Raw genomic sequence first — 16,881 nt, forward strand, 5'->3', positions numbered from 1 at the left:
CAACAACTCAGGCAGCATGGGCCGTGCCCAGTTGAGTTCACATTGGGCATGCCTAACAGACAGTTCCTGGTCTACACTATGTGATGTGCAACGGAAACATGTATCATGTTACTACACAATTGGCGACGAGTAGAGTCGTTCTTTCACATGTTGCATCATTGTTCCGGTTTCGCAGCTTATCCACGGCATGGAGGATTTAGTGCGGGTTTTAGTTGAGCAGCAGACGGAGCTCATGGCCACCATGAAACAAGTGCTATATACATCATGATCAGTCAGAGTGCCCCCAGCGTTGGGCCGTTTGTCGCAAATGTAATAAAAAAGGCCACATTGCTAAAGTTTGCCGCTCAGCCTCAAAAGAATCGAAGGAAGCAGGTACAGAGGACATGGACATTGACATTCAGGAAGTTTCATTGGGCCAGGTGTAGTGTCCCTTTTGCAATATTCACCCTTATTGAGGTGAAACTAAATAAAAATGACTGTATGTGACCAAAAATGAACTGCAAACATCGAAAGGCAATAACACTAACTGTAAAAATATACAATATAGATCGATAGATGCAGAAAAGACATTATATTTAGTGTATGAGATTATAATGTGTAAGTAATTAAAAGAAGTATTATCATCTCTGTAAGAGTATAAAACACAATGCAGTGTTCATTATTCTGTCTAGTCTGTTTTGTTCTGTTCGTTCTGGTGTTAGCTGGAATAAGGTATGCAAGCTATTGTGCTGCGCTAGCATTTGTTTCTGTCGTAACGTAATTGCAAATATTTAATGGTGTAAACAGTGTCCTAGTAAGAATATATTACTTTAAAGTGATCTCCGTGTGTTATTTCAAGAACCTACGCCACATTTATCATATGGAAAGAATATGTAATGAAAATTATTTAGCATGTTTCCAGCTGCTGCGGAGCGAGTAACAGTGATCTCTGATGGTTAAAAATTAGCCGCCATTACGCGGTACATTTAAAAATATTTTTTCACAGCATAATATCTGATACCTGGAGCAGAAGAAATTATGTAAAAATATTCAGTGACATTAATTGAAGTAATCCAGTGAAATAATTTTATTAAAACTTGTCTATTTTCTATGATAGTGAACTGTAACTGAGTAATACTACGCTATTGCATTTACAGTAATTTCTAGGGAGCCTGGCGCTCGATAAAACCAGATATAATACATAATTGGCAACCTACGAAATTCATTATTTTGCTTATTATATCTCTTTTGTATTTTTTTGAAAGCTAAAAGTAAAAACTAACTCCACCAAAAATCAGTAACAGATCACGATAAATCAAAGGACAAACAAATTTACTAGGAGAGTGTTTCCTCTAAATAAACAGTTACATTACTTTTTTTAAGAGATATAATACAGGCTCCCGTCGCATCAGCACACAAACTCTTTATCGAGGCGTCGGTTCGGTCACGCCAATTACAACTGCAAGTAGATATGGGCGCAGCAGTTTCCTGGCATTTGCGTCTAAAACTCCTAGTCCCATGAAGGCCCATTACTCCCAGGTGGAAAAAGAGGCTTTGGCCATTGTCTACGCTGTTACCAAGTTTCACCCTTTCTTGTATGGCACGAAGTTTCATTTAATCACTGACTATAAGCCATTAATATTGTTATTTGGTCCCGCCTCTCAGATTTCAGATAGGGCAGCCCACAGACTGCAGTGCTGGGCCTTGTTCCTCTCTAAGTACCATTATGATATTCATTTTTAGCCTACTGGACAGCATGCCAATGCCAACGCTCTTTCCTGTCTTCCGGTGGGCCCGGATCCTCAGTTTGATCAGGAGGAGATTATGTGTTTTCGATGTGGCATCCCGCCATGCGGTTGATGGCTTCCCGATCACTAGCTCTTGCGTCGCCAGGGAAACAGCTAGTAGTTCGCCTCGTTCAGCAGGGGTGGTCGTCCTGACCTCCAGGCCGGGTCTCGGACCCTCTTCATAATTATTTTGTTCTACGAGACCACCTCTCAGTCTTGGAAGGAGTTCTCCTTCTGGCTACCGATGATACAGCTTTTCGCGTGGTTGTTCCTGCAAGTTTGTGACGGGAGGTCCTCATGTTATTACATGAGGGACACTGGGGTGTTTCCCGAACTAAAACCTTGTTTCACAGACATGTGTACTGGGCTGGTATTGACAGAGAAATTGAGCACTTGGTGGCCGCCTGTTCCTAATGTGTGAGACAACAGGTTCTCCCAGGTCAGCGTTCTCTTCATGGCCACCTGCAACCCAGGTATGGGAACGTGGTCACATAGATTTTGTGGGCCCGTTTCTCAATGGATTTTGGCTCATTGTCATTGATGCTTATTCCCAATTCCCATATGTGGTTTGGTGCTCCTCAACCACTTCAGAAGTTGCAATCCAGGCACTAGCGAAAATCTTTTCTGTGGAAGGTCTTCCAGTCACCCTGGTATCGGACAATAGACCTCAGTTTATTTCGCAGACCTTCCAGGATTTTTGTAGGCACTTTGTTATTTGGCACATTTGCTCCCCTCCTTTCTTCGACAATTGAATGGGGAAGCCAAGCGCATGGTGCGCACATTTAAGATCCAGATGAAAAAGTATGTGCACAAATTTCCTGCGGAGAGGCGTTGACGTTTTTCCTGATGGCATACTTGACCACACCGATGGGAGAATGCAGCCCCGCAGAGCTCCTCCACGGGCATCAACCTAGGACTCTGCTGCACCTCCTCTGGCCTGGTCCTTGCCAGTCTTCACAGAATGGGATACTCAGCTTTCCACCGGGTATATCGGTCTGGGCACGTGGGTTTGGTCGCAAACCACATTGGATACCGGCAGTGGTCCTGCGCCACAATCACTGCTGGCTCTATACCTTGCAGATGGGGGACCAGGAGGTACGTTGTCACCAAAATCAGCTACGTCGACGTTTGGGCACCCACCCTCCGACCCCTCGGGCGCCGGCTTCCCCATTGCCGGCACCCATGTTGTTTTCTCAGGGGATGCTACCACCCCACCCACCTGTGACTCCGCCACACTGCGATGGTTCTCAGCCTTGGCAGCCTCCAGTAGCTCCAGCACTGGCATCGCCATCATTTGAAATGCCCCGGCGAGAGTAGGCCCCCCTCGCTGGCCTGGTTTCTCAGAAGGCTGGTCCACCTGTGGCCGTCCCTTCCCCATCATCCCTGCCACTGGGTCTTGCCCCTTTTGAGGTGGACCAGGATCTGGAGTTTGACGGCTTGTCGCCCGTTCAGTCCCAGGCTCCAGTGGTGGGACAACTTCCAACCGTATTCGAAGGTTCAGGCTCGAGGGTTGGCAGATCCCCCCGACTCTAGCCTTCCAATGGACGTGGAGGCCATCGTTACTGCACACCGCTCCACCTTCCAACACTGTGGATCACAGTGGCTTTGACCCCTGAAGGAAGAGGATTGCAGTAGCCACCAGAAAGATCGCGGGAGGCGCACATCGGCATGGCGCTTCATGGACAGTAGTTGCCGCTAGTAAAGTTCCGTCCAGCAGAGGGCACACGAGAATTCGGCTGTGCCCTCTGCCAGCGGAACAACAACAACTCAGGCAGTAAGGGCTGTGCCCAGTTGAGTTCACATCGGGCATCCCTAGCAGATAGTTCCCGGTCTACACTATGTGAAGTGCGACGGAAACGTGAATCGTGTTACTACAATTGTGAAGAGAAAAATTGTCTACATAACAGCGGTTGTTTGCTTTACAGATGTGGTGGAAATTTTATCAAAATTATGAAGATGTAATACAATCCTTCATTGAAAAGTTCCCGCATACACAGTAATCATGCAGTCATGTTAACAACAAATTAAATCAAAGGTTCAATGTTACAGATTCTATAGCTGACTTACCATGCAGTGGCTGCTTGTTGCACAGGCATTCATTCAATCACTCAAGAAATCTGCAAGAAGAGCTTCTACGGGACTATAATTTTCTGACAGAGATTTAAGTAGAATGTTAAAACATTACACCTGAAGCCTTATAAGTCTACATTATCACACACCCTAAACATGAATGATACTGATCAAAGACGTGAATTCTTTAAGTAGAATGTAGGCCACAGTGAAAGTGATTCTAACTTTTAAAAAAACAATCCTTTGGTCTGATGAAGCGAATGCAGCAAAATAGTGATATGGCCTTATTTTTTTGATGTGTCATGAAATGTTAAGTGAAGCTATTACTGAATTATGGAATACCCCTGTATCTGAAGCTGTGTGAAACAACTTCATTTTGCAGCAAGACAGTTCTCCACAATACTATAGATTACACATCTGTGCACTTTTGGTTGACGATTTTCAAGATGGAATAGGAATATGGAGTAAAACTGAATAGCTTCCAACATCACCAGAGCTAACATGATTTGATTTTTCAATGTAAGGGTTTTGAAAGACAATATTTTCGCTACAAAACCATTAAGCACTTAAGGGATTTCACTGAAAAATAATTTGGAAACATTTTTGGTAATAATGGGGAGTTATGTGACAATATATGTAAATCAGTGTTTAAACAATGTGTTAAGTGTCTAGAAAACAATGGACGACACTTTCAATAACTATGGTATAGCAAACAACTCTGTATAAACCACTGAAACCACAAAACATTGCACTGCATTTTGGGCTAACTGACTTTTTTTGCACCCTGCGTGGGTAGCACCAAAAAGAAGTCATGTTGTGTCGTGAAAATTAGTAGTTTCATTGTTTTTCTCATATTCAGTTTTAATTATGATAGCAGGTCCTTTGAATCATTGCACAAACTGTTTCTCTGATATATACTGTTCCTCCATGTATATAATTCTAAGCAAATATTGTATATATTAACGATATTTGTTTTCTTTCTCACAATCAGTTTTAACTACAACAGGAGTGCATTCAAACCGTTAGAAAAATTGTTTCTCCCTTATATATTGTTTCTTCGTGTACAGAACTTAAAACAAAAATTTTATACAAAACAATGTGCTGTTTTACTTTCTTCCTCATAAGTGGCTTTAACAGAAAACCCGAATATTATGAAATATAATGTAACTGGATAGATAAAAAACATACTCAGCAACCGGCAGCAGAACACATACATAAAAGAAGGTTATAATTAGGCAAGCACCTTCTTCAGGCAAAAGGATGAATGCCAATCAATTCCAATTTGAATGCCGTATCATGAGCCATCTTTATAGTTACAGCAAATGAAACCTTTATTTGCTTAAATTGCATAGTTAAATCACTTGGTACCATTCATATACAAAGTATGAGAGAGACCTCTCCAACTAGTGGATCTGTGGGGATAGCAGTTTCAATAACATTATTTGGCATTGTTTTAATCTGCAAATGGACAGCATTAAAAATTTTGTATGATTCATATTGCATAGTGTTATTCTAATCATAAGCCAAAAAGCCACAGTTATAACTTTTCTAATATTCAATGAAAACAATTACTATATGAAAATATAATGTAATTGGATAGATAGACTTACTGGACAGAAAGACTGATTGTTGGGGACTGCACCAGATGATATTTGAAAACCTAAGAGCTTTAAGATTATCCTGTGCAGTCCGCGACAATCAGTCTTTCCTTATCATCCCGTCCGGTAAGTCTGCCCTGACCCGTGGTTCTGCGTCACTTTTCCGAAATCTATCCCTGCTCCTAGAACTCTCCAGTCCTTTCCTTTCACCTCTCTTCCTTCCCCTTCAACACTTCTGTCTGAAGAAGAAGCCACTGGCTCTGAAAGCTTGCCTTATTATAACATTTTGTGTGTGTGTGTTCTATCACTGCTTGGTGAGTAGGCTTTTTATCTACCCAGTTACATGATATTCTCATATACTGATTGTTTTCATTCAATATTAGGAAACTTGTAACTATGGCTTTTCAGCTTATGATTAGAATAATACTACGCAATTTTAATCATACAAAATTTTTAATGCCGTCCATTTGCAGATTAAAACTACGCAAAATAAAGTCACTGAAACTACTATCCCCAAAGATTCACAAGCTGGAGAGGTCTCTCTCATACCTCAAGTGATTTAACCATTCAATTTAAGCAAATAAAGGTTTCATTTGCAGTAACTATAAAGATGGCTCACAGTACAGCATTCAAATACATTGAAATTGATTGCCATTAAGAGTGTTTTTACAAGGCCAATTGTATTGGTGCTTTTACTGGTAGTTTAGAAAACCAGTTCATACTCTTTACCACACACTATCCCAAAAACAAAAAATGTTGTACATTCTGAAGCTTTGTAATAGCATTATTTACAAAAAAAGGATTCTTTTTTGTTCACATTCTATACAATTAATTGTACTATTGAGTACCACGCCTTCAAAGTGGCTGAAGTCACAACTAGCAGGAATTTGCACATTGACACAATTGCCAGGGATACCTCAGATTGGGACATATATCATATTTGCATGGATATTAAGCAATTCTGAATCAATGCTGGATTCACTACTACAGTACATTTCTTCTTGTAAGTGTGTGGTTTTACTTTTTATATGTACAATATGACATATTACTTTTGTAACATTCATGCTAATTTTAGTTATCATTTTGTTGATGCCAGATAGTCACTACACCACTAGTTAGATAACTATCTGTTAGTTACTGGCACAGTCATTGTTATAGCATTAATCTGGAAAAGAAATTCCAGCTGGGAGAAAAAACCCTAGCACACCTCCTTACAATATACACATTGTATGTTACGCTAGGATATACGACATTATTCATTTTTTCAGTGACATAGAGGCAAGTATTTAAGGTTGGTAGGGGAGTATGGAACCTTGTCATAATCAATATAAAGCCTATTAACATAATTCACTTTTTTAAGGTATAAGAAAATTGAAGCTTGATTCTGGGTGTATTTGCTGATGTAAACAAACACGTAAGTTGGGCACATAGTGAATGTGATGCTGATTCAGTGAAGTTACGGAATAAAAGTAATTGCATCTAAGTACTAATTAAAATAAAATACATCTTGGGAAATGTGGTAGCTAAAGAAATTCATACTTTGCACACGGCAGCTGAAGCATTTAAGATGTAACCAACAAAAATATGACACTGATGAAAATATGTACTAAACCAACTGAAGATGAGTGAAAACCCAAAACATATCTCAGCACAAATAAGGCTACATAAAAAAATCAATGGTTGCTGTATATCTTCAAGTAGCAATTTTCTTCATTATAACTGCAGTAAGCACTTACAGAATGATTTATTATTGCCAATATTGTGAGTTACTTATAACACCAGATTAACAAAATGTAATTAACTTTTTATACCAAAAGGAAATTCTCTGTGCTCCAATAAGATGTCTCTCCTACCTGATAAGTTCAAATATTTCCGGCTTCTCTCGTTCTCTCTGCTTCATACGTTCTTTCATGGCAGTGATGATACTATTTGCTTTGTCTTCAGCTCCATGTTTTGAACTCTTCTCAGCAGCCCCTGTGTAATAATAAGAAAGGTTAATATTTATTCAGATAAATTTGCTTGTGAAAAAATGCTGATACATATTAATTCTATGTATTTAGCAATTACTAAATATACAACATACTTACTCTTTTGTTTGAATAAAATAACTTTGAAATTGGTAAAGGAGCTAGTCAAATATTGTGAAGCAGTCATTATTGAATAACTTTCATCCTGTATATGTTTGTTTTGTTACCACACCTACATGAGACCACAGTATGATTCACATACTGCTCACCATCCAACCAAACAAAAGACAAAATATATGGGACAACTAGAACATTTATGCTAAAGAGAAGATACAAATGTAAAAACAAATTACATGCATAGCTAAAAATATGTATATAGTATTTCCAGTACAAATTATTATTTTTTATTATGTCAAACTTACAAAATATGAGACTTAAGCAAAACCATACAAAACCTGAAATAATATAAAATAATAAAACTGAACACACAAACATAAAAGAATCAATAATTATTTTTCAGCACAAACTTAAAAATGTCCTAGATTCATTGATTACAAAACTTTTCATTAGTCAAACAACATAACTGAGAAATTCAAAAAAGAAGTAGATACATTCACAGTCTTCTCTTACCTAGATTATGTATGTTTTAGCAGTGATATGTTTGAAATATACGGTAATGGCAGGTTATATCAGGCAAGTTTTGTAATGGTGTCAGGCACATAGCTAAATGTCATTGGAAGGGGAGAATGACTTGGGCCTCATGGACAAAAGAGGCATACTATGTTAGCTGGTTTGACAATATAAGTTATTCTGGGAAGAAGTGGAGGAAGATTTTACTTGTCAGCCTCATTTATTGGATGTGACCAAAGAACAAAAGAAATTTTATGGGTTTTATGTATCACTGATGATAAGGTCATTTTCAGAGAAACCATCATGGCATTTGTCTTAAGCATTTTAGGGAAATGACCTGACCAAAGTAAATGAAACTATTGGCTTAGTACCTTATTAATACATTTTAGTTCTGTGCAGTATAGTGGCATCACAGGAATACTTTTCTCTTGTTTCAATGACAAATTGTCATGGCTAATAATTTATAATATACAAGCTATTGAGACAAACAGATACTGGATTCCCCTGGTTTAGGAAATGACTGTTGCAAGAAGCAAAGCGGATACTATAACAGTAATGATCACAGAAAGGTCCTGAGATGTTGGCACATCAAGTACATATAACTTCTAGCTATGGGTTTGACTTTAGTCCACCACCAGTAATGGAGGATGAATCTTTGACAATGCTGATGAAACATCAGAGAAACCACTAAACAACTGTCAACTGAATATTCTGACATGAATGCAACAGGCAAAATATCAAGAAGTGGTTGTGAGAGCCTCAAATAACTTTATGAAAGTAGAAATGCTAACTTTACTTTCAAATGTTCCTTTACAAAATAAGACCAAGAAACATTGCCACAGGTTAATTCTCACACCATTGAAAAATGAGTGATGCAGATATTAGCAATGCTCGATCAGTGCCAGATTGCATCTGTACCCTGTACTGGTACCTCTGCCATAAAAAAATCAGAACCAAAGATTTTGAGATATTGTATGATAACTTTTACTGTGGTTGAGGCAAAACTATTGTATTCACAGTTTTCAAGTGCTCAGAAATCCATTAAAATACAGTTTTAGGATGTATAAATTAAAAAAAAAACTGCAGAAGATCACAGTACCAGAAGCTTTTTTTTTACAGATTAAACATTGGATATTAGTATCAGTGGCATTGAGAAACAGTTAAAAGTTAAAATAACTGAACTTGTAGAATGTGCCAGGATTCAATGGAATCCCTAAAACATATAATACAGAATTCATGGTTGACTTAGCCTCTCCTTGATCCATAATATACTGTATATCTGTTGAGAAAAAAATGTGTCCAGAAGTTGGAATAAAGCACAGGTCACATACATCTACAAGAGCGGTAGTGGAAGTGATCTGCAAAACTGTCATCCAAAATCTTAGAACATATTCTGAGTTCAAATGTAATGAAGTATCTCAAAGAGAATGACCTCCTCCCTACCTACCAGCATGGATCCAATACCAATTCATGTGATACCAACTTTTCTAACATTACATTTGGAAAGTCCTAAAACAACTTACTTCAACCACATTTGCACACAGAATCATTTCAAGTAATGGGGAGAGATAAATCAGTAATTTGATTTGTTTTGCATATTGCCATTCATTAATGTCTAATGGAATAATGTTTCAGGGTAACTCATCTTTAAGAAAGAAAGCATTCTTTGCTCAAAAATGTACTGTAAGAAAAATATGTGGTACTCACCCATGATCATCTTGTAGATATCTGTTCATGGAGTTGGGCATTTTGACTACTGCTTCACAGTACATTTATTCCCTCATGAAGTTTGTTGTAAATAATCCACTGCAGTATGAAAGGAACAGTGATGTACACAATTACAATGCCAGTTGCCTTTAGCACAAAAAGGGGTATGCTATTATAGTGCCCTGAGAATTTTACGAAAGTCTGGAGACACTTGTGTTCCATCCATTTTGAACACACGTTATTTTAAAGCAGGGCGTAAGGATGAGCATGGGATACTGCACTCATTTATTGTTTGTGCAGGCGAAACTGGAAGGGAGATAATTCGTCAGCACTGGCAAGTGTTCAGCGCCAGCTGTCAAGAATAAGCAAATACGCCCCAGAAACTCCGTGGCCAGCTGCAAAGAGTAATGTAGCATTGTATTGTTAAAAAACAAATGGAGAGACTTGAAATAGTGACTGTTTATTAGACGTTGAACTGCTGTTGAGAGTACGTGGACTGGATGTGGATAGTCAGCCACGATAAAAGCTTATGTATTAATTGTGTTCAAAAATGTGTAATTAACTTATTCTGGGTGCCTGGTAATGTGTGGGCTTATGTCATGAAGTTTAGTTGTTTTTTTGTACAAAGTGGAAATAAATATGTTCTGGTGCATTGAATGATATTCCAAGAGTAGTGTATTTTTTAAATAAGAAGAGAGAGAGAGAGAGAATGAGAGAGTGAAAATTTCCCCTTCCTAGCAGTGAAATCTTCGGAGAAGCGTCCTGTGCTAGCAGAAGACATCGGCGCTGCAAGAAAGCAGAACCAGCTTTCTTCAACAACCAAGTCCACAAAAATGTTTAAGCTGTATAGAGAGAGCTTAACATTACACCGGGCCACTGCAAGAACGTGGCGACTGTAAAGAAAGGACCTGAGAAAAAAGGGGAAATATTAAAGAAGTTATAAGAAAAAGAAAAAAAAAACAGTTGGGAGTTGCCATAGCAACCGATAACAGCGAGGCTGAAGAGCAATTCCACAATACTTATCCAGAAATATTGTGTTGATAAATGGTGAAATGATTAAGGGAATCAAGAAAATCACACAACACTGCAGTTAGTCTCAAATCGCCGACGCCGCAATCTACAAATGCTGACACCGCCGTACACCAATGCTGACACCATCATACACCAATGCCGATGTCGCATCACACCAATGCCGAAGCCGCCGTCCACATAAACTGAAGCCGTCGTCTACCTACGCCGAAACCGCCATCCACCTAAGCCGACGCCGCCGTCCATCGACACTGACGCCACCGTACACCAGTGCCGACGACGCGTTACACCGACACCGGGTGAGCTACTACTGACCTTTGATTGTTTGTGAAGTTTGGAAGGTTGTGGAAATAAGCGAGTGTACTTTTAATGATAACTAGATTAAAGGCAAAACAAAACACAATGGAAAAATAACATCAATCCATAGAGTCTGTTGGGGCTACGGGAATTTAAAAACAGGGGCCAGATTTAGGCGAAGGTTTATCAAAGCACAGTTTGAATCTCAGAACACAAAACAGGATGAACTGAAGGCAGAATTAAACTCTAAGTTAGATTTGCAAAACACAAAACTAGAGGCTCAAGTTAATATCCCTAGTAATCAGATGCAAGAATGGAAAAAAGAATTTTCTGATTCCCTGAGTGAACAGACAAATATTTTATTTAAGGATTTTGAACAAAGAAATGAAGCTCATCTAAAAGAGTTAGTTCAAAAATTAGAATATGATGTAGACTGTAAATGTGGTAATTTGGGAACACAATTTAACAAAAAATACGACTCTTTGAAAAATGTATGTAATGTTACATTTGATGTGGTCGAACGAGAATTAACTACGCTAAAAATCAATGTCCAGAAACAAGATAAGTTGCTCCCCCTAGTACAGGCGCAAATTTCAGTGGTCAAATCACCATAGAACAGAACTTCAAAGAAAAGTTAATGACTGCAGAGCTTATAAATTTGAATGGCTTAGAAGAACAAGTAGAAGAATTAATATGACGAAAGGTTGAAGAGAAACTAAGTGCTGATATCTCTTCGTCTATTGTAACTTCTGATTTAGATAACACCAAGAAAGTCTTAGAAATGTTGAGGAAAGAGTTCAAGCTTATGCAGTAGAAACTAGAGAAAGGTACAGTCTCCCAAAGTATTATATTAAATAAGGACATCATAACTGATTTGCAATGGGGATCAAATTCAGGCTTTTCGAGACAGTTTCCTAAATTCAAACCAGATGGGGAGGTACACTCCACCCATTTCTTAAAATGGTTTAACCAAGCATTACCTAAAAGTTGGGAGGATGCTAAGAAAATAGAGTTTGTGGTAGGTTATTTGGAGGGTGAAGCTTCAGAATGGGGCACAGTAAATATTGAAAACTTCACATCCTGGGAAGATTTTCAGAGAAAGTTTAAGGAAAAATATTGGTCTTCAAGTGCACAAGAGAAGTTGATCTCAGATTTGTGGGATCCTAAATACTATAGTAATGCCTGGGGTACAATGCGCAAGTATTTTGACTGGCATTTGACAAGGGTGAAATATTTAGATCGACCAATGGAAGAAGAGGGGTTATTTAGAATTTTAATAAGACGTCTACCTACTTATGCTAGAAAAGATAATCTATGCAGTGGGTGGAAAACGGTGGAGGAACTGTTATTCTTTGTAGATGCACTCGATGGAATCAATAAAAACAGGAACGAGAACTTGCATGCGCAAGAAAATCTGAATTTTAGAAGGAATAATATGAATCATAATAACCAGTCAAAGCCTTATGAATCCAATCTTGTCTGAGTCCACTGACGTAGCAGGAATGTAAATAGAGGGTTTGTTCACGAAAACCATTAACGTCCAACCTTGGTCCTGTAACTACGCAGGAATTCGTGCCCAGCAACAGCTGTGGAACAGGGGGTAACACAGTTCCAATGTTTGGAAATCATCCCGTGGTTGCTACCCACGAGGAAAAACTGGAGCAATCTGGTCACAGGGCGGGGCCCAGGTCGTCGAAATACATTGAGAGGCCTAAATAAGAGGGTACAGGTTTCCTTTATGCATAAAGTACCTACCAAGGAGTGTTTACTGCTGGAGGAAGCAGACAAAATAACTACACCACCACAACCTATTATAACAGGCGATATAGAAAACCACAAAGTAGACATATTCATCAATTTTGGTAGTGAAGTATCACTTATTTCTAAGGAATACTTTCATACATTAAAAACTAAAAGTAATTTACCTGTTTTACCAGTAACTGGGGTATACATAGTTGGTATAACTGGAAATAAGAGTAAGGTTGTTAAATACGAAACCTTGGCACACTGCCATATAAGTGATATGACGTTTCAACAACCTTTGCTAGTAGTGGAAGACATACATAGAGACATATTGTTTGACTTACCAAACGGGAAAGCAGTGGTAGGTAGGCACAATAAAAAACACACAAACACACATACAAAATTTCGAGCTTTCGCAACCCCCGGTTGCTCGAAATTTTGTGTGTGTGTTTTTTATTGTGCCTATCTACCAGCGCTTTCCCATATGGTAAGTCATGGAATCTTTGTTTTTAATATATTTTTCCCATGTGGAACGTTTCTTTCTATTTTAGACATGTTGTTTGATTTAGACTGGTTAACTGATTACAATGTTATACTAAATTTTGACGAGAACTGTATTTATGTGGGGGAACCCGAGAATAAACATTGCATTAAGTTTGTGATGGACAGCAATATGTATAATCAAACATCTGAACGCCAAAGATTACAATTAACCGCGTCAGCTCAGTTGTCTCCTGAGATAGAGTTAACTAATACCGCATGTCCACAAGACGATTTTCACAAAAAGGTATGTGAATCTAAAGTGTTAAATATTGAACAGCAAATGGATTTAGTGAGAATTTTGTCTAAATACCATTCAGTATTTCCAGAGAATCTGGGTACCGTTAGCGATAATGTTTCCAAATTTAAGATTAAGGATGAGACTCCGTTCTTTTGCAAACCATACCCTATACCTATAAGTCTTAAAGAAGCAGTTAGGGAGGAGATTAATAAAATGATTGATCAAGATATAATAGAAAGAAGTATGAGTGTCTATAATAATCCCTTAGTAGTAATGATAAAAGGTGAAGTGAGACTGGTGCTAGATGCACACACTCTCAACCGTCATATTGAAACTGAAAGAGATCATCTGGTTAATATAGATGAATTATTAACTAAATTTAAGGATGCCCAGTATTTTAGCTCTGTTGATCTGATGGCTGGGTACTGGCAAATCCCGTGACATCCCGATTCAAAAAAGTAAACTGCTTTTTTGTTCGATGGAAAATCTCACCACTTTGATATACTACCTTTTGGACTAAATATATTAGTATCGGTATTTATAAGAGCACTTGATAGGGCTATTGGATGAGAGTTATTGAAAGAACTAGTTATTTATGTGGATGACATCTTCATTATTTCACCTACTTGGGAAGAATATTGTAGGACATTGAAATAAACTTTGGACCGATTTAAGGAAAAGGGCATCACCCTAAAGTTAAGCAAATCTCACTTTGCGAGGCAGGAATTAAAGTTTTTAGGACATATTGTGGGAGTAAAAGGCATTAAACCAGACCCAGAGAGAATCGAGGCTATTAAAAACTGTCCATCTCCTCAAGCTTAAGCTAAAGGAACAAGGGGGGAACAAAGTGTATATCCACCTCTGTTCATAGCTTTAGTAATACAAAGTAATATGAATGGAGATAAAAAGAAATAGATATTAAGCCAGAGGTATCAAGTCAAATAAGTTTCTGATGAATAATAGGATTGTTCAGACCGAATAGCCCGAAGAAAAGAAATAAAGTTACAACCATCGACGAAACAAATTTAGTTATTAAGGCTATATAAGTGAGCTGTAAGCAATGAACAAGCGAAGGTAGGCTGAAGGACTCAGGAGGAGGAAAGGAGATGTAGATAGAAATTTTACCTGGAAATTTTAAATAAAATTGTGTGCAGAGGAATACAAAAGAGGCAAGACTATGAATCATTGTTACAGAAGATAGGGAGGGCACATCCGATATAGATGAAATGAGAGAAAAAGAGGCAGGTAGGCAGACCCAGAGGAGGCTGACCTATACTGAGCGAGCAGGGGCACTAAAAAGGGATTGACCTGTACCATAGTTTAGTATAAATGAAAGGGGCATACCTACCCAAGGATGAGGAAGAAGATGTTTTCATAGTATCAACCCTTACGTAGACTGGAACCCAAAGGGAAAGGGTGGTATAGTGACCTCAGATTGTAGTGGAAAGTTTCACCTGGTAAATTTGAATTCTACATTTTTTTAAATAGAAAAGACCATTCCTGTCTGAGGAGATAGAAAAAAGAGAAAACCCCCAGTACAACTAAACAACAAATTTTTTTCAGACCCGGAAAACGTGGTTATCACTGCAACAGCTTCTTTTTTTTTTAAAAAAAAAAAAAAAAAAAAAAAAGGGAAGGGAGGGGGGGGTCGGGGGGGGGGGGGGGGGTGAGGGATTTATTTTGGCTCAATCCTGGAAGCAAGACTTCAGTAATCTGGAGTTCTCTCAAAACCTTTTCTAATACCTTTTCCTGATGTTTTTATAAGATGGTAAATCACAGCATCATCTGCAAACAGTCGATGAGGGCTACTCAGATTGTCTCCTAAATCGTTGTACTATTAGTTTATCAAACTACTATGTCTATGAAAGATATTACCAACAGCTTAATGAAATAACGGAGATGGAAGAGAGTTTTTGTACCTAATGTTTTTAAGTAGTACAAAGTAACAAGATAAGTGTTAAAAAAATTATTAAAATATATGTTGTGTGCAAAATAACAAGTGTTCGAGCTAAGGGGAGAGATATGTAGTGCCCCCAGAATTTTACGAAAGTCTGGGGACACTCATGTTCCAGCCGTCTCGAACACGCATTATTTTAATGCAGGGCATAAGGATGAGCGAAGAGTAATGTAGCATTGTAGTGTTAAAAAACAAGTGGAGAGACTTGAAATAGTGACTGTTTACTAGACGTTGAACTGCTGTTGAGAGTACATGGACTGGACGTGGATAGTCAGCCATGATAAAAGCTTATGTATTAAATGTGTTCAAAAATGTGTAATTAACTGATTCTGGGTGTCCAGTAATGTGTGGGCTTACATCATAAAGTTTAGTTGTTTTTTTGTACAAAGTTGAAATAAATATGTTCTGGTGCATTGAATGATATTCCAAGAGTAGCATATTTTTTAAATAAGAAGAGAGAGAGAGAGAATGAGAGAGTGAAAATTTCCCCTTCCTAGCAGTGAAATCTTCGGAGAAGCGTCCAGTGCTAGCAGAAGACATCGGCGCTGCAAGAAAGCAAAACCAGCATTCTTCAACAAGTAAGTCCATGAAAACATTTAAGCTGTATAGAGAGAGCTTAACATTACTCCGGGCCACCGCACTATGCTGAAATGAAATGAAATGTCGTGTGGCTAAGGCCTCCCATCAGGTAGACTGGTCACCTCGTGCAAGTCTTTTGAGTTGATGTCACTTCAGCCACTCACATGTCAATGGGGATGAGATGATGATGATGATGATGATGATGGTGATGGTGACAACACAACACCCAGTCCCTGAGCAGAGAAAATCTCCGACCCCGCCGGGAATCAAACCTGGGCCCCCTGGCACAGCATTCCGTTGCGCTGACCACTTAGCTATTGGGGCGGACTGTGCTAGGCTGTAACTATAATATCTGATCACTTACCCAGTGATATAAAATGTCTAACAGGTAGCAAAGTAAAAGCTGAAAACAAACTGAAAAAGTTTCTGCTTGACCACTCCTTCTTTCCATTAGAATATTTTCTTCTGCTGTAATGTGGTGGACGAGAATAACTAACTCACACCTGCATATTTTCTTTAAAAAAACTTTAAGCATGCAGCCATACTTGCAACATACTTTGTGGTGTGCGAATGTAAAATAACACATTTCACATCATTATGATTTATCATGCATATGACCCATGGTACATGAAACTTAAAAATAAATAAGTAATAATCTAACTGAAATCTACAGGATGAAGTAGTTTGGTTTATGCAGTATTTCTTGACTTCTGAAAGGTGGTAATGCATCAGTACTTATTACTGGGAGTATAATCAT

The 16,881-nt window shown here is 38.4% G+C and overlaps 1 protein-coding gene across 1 annotated transcript in view; it reads right to left on the reverse strand.

Annotated features, from left to right (window-relative positions):
* LOC126095361 (protein unc-13 homolog C) overlaps positions 1-16,881 on the reverse strand; it is a 657,358-nt gene that overhangs the window by 359,838 nt on the left and 280,639 nt on the right. The window contains exon 10 of the mRNA XM_049910168.1: positions 7,288-7,408. Coding sequence (XP_049766125.1) covers positions 7,288-7,408 — 121 coding nt within the window. The remainder of the gene's footprint in view (positions 1-7,287; positions 7,409-16,881) is intronic.

This window comes from Schistocerca cancellata, chromosome 8 (assembly GCF_023864275.1).
Source record: "Schistocerca cancellata isolate TAMUIC-IGC-003103 chromosome 8, iqSchCanc2.1, whole genome shotgun sequence".
NCBI lineage: Eukaryota > Metazoa > Arthropoda > Insecta > Orthoptera > Acrididae > Schistocerca > Schistocerca cancellata.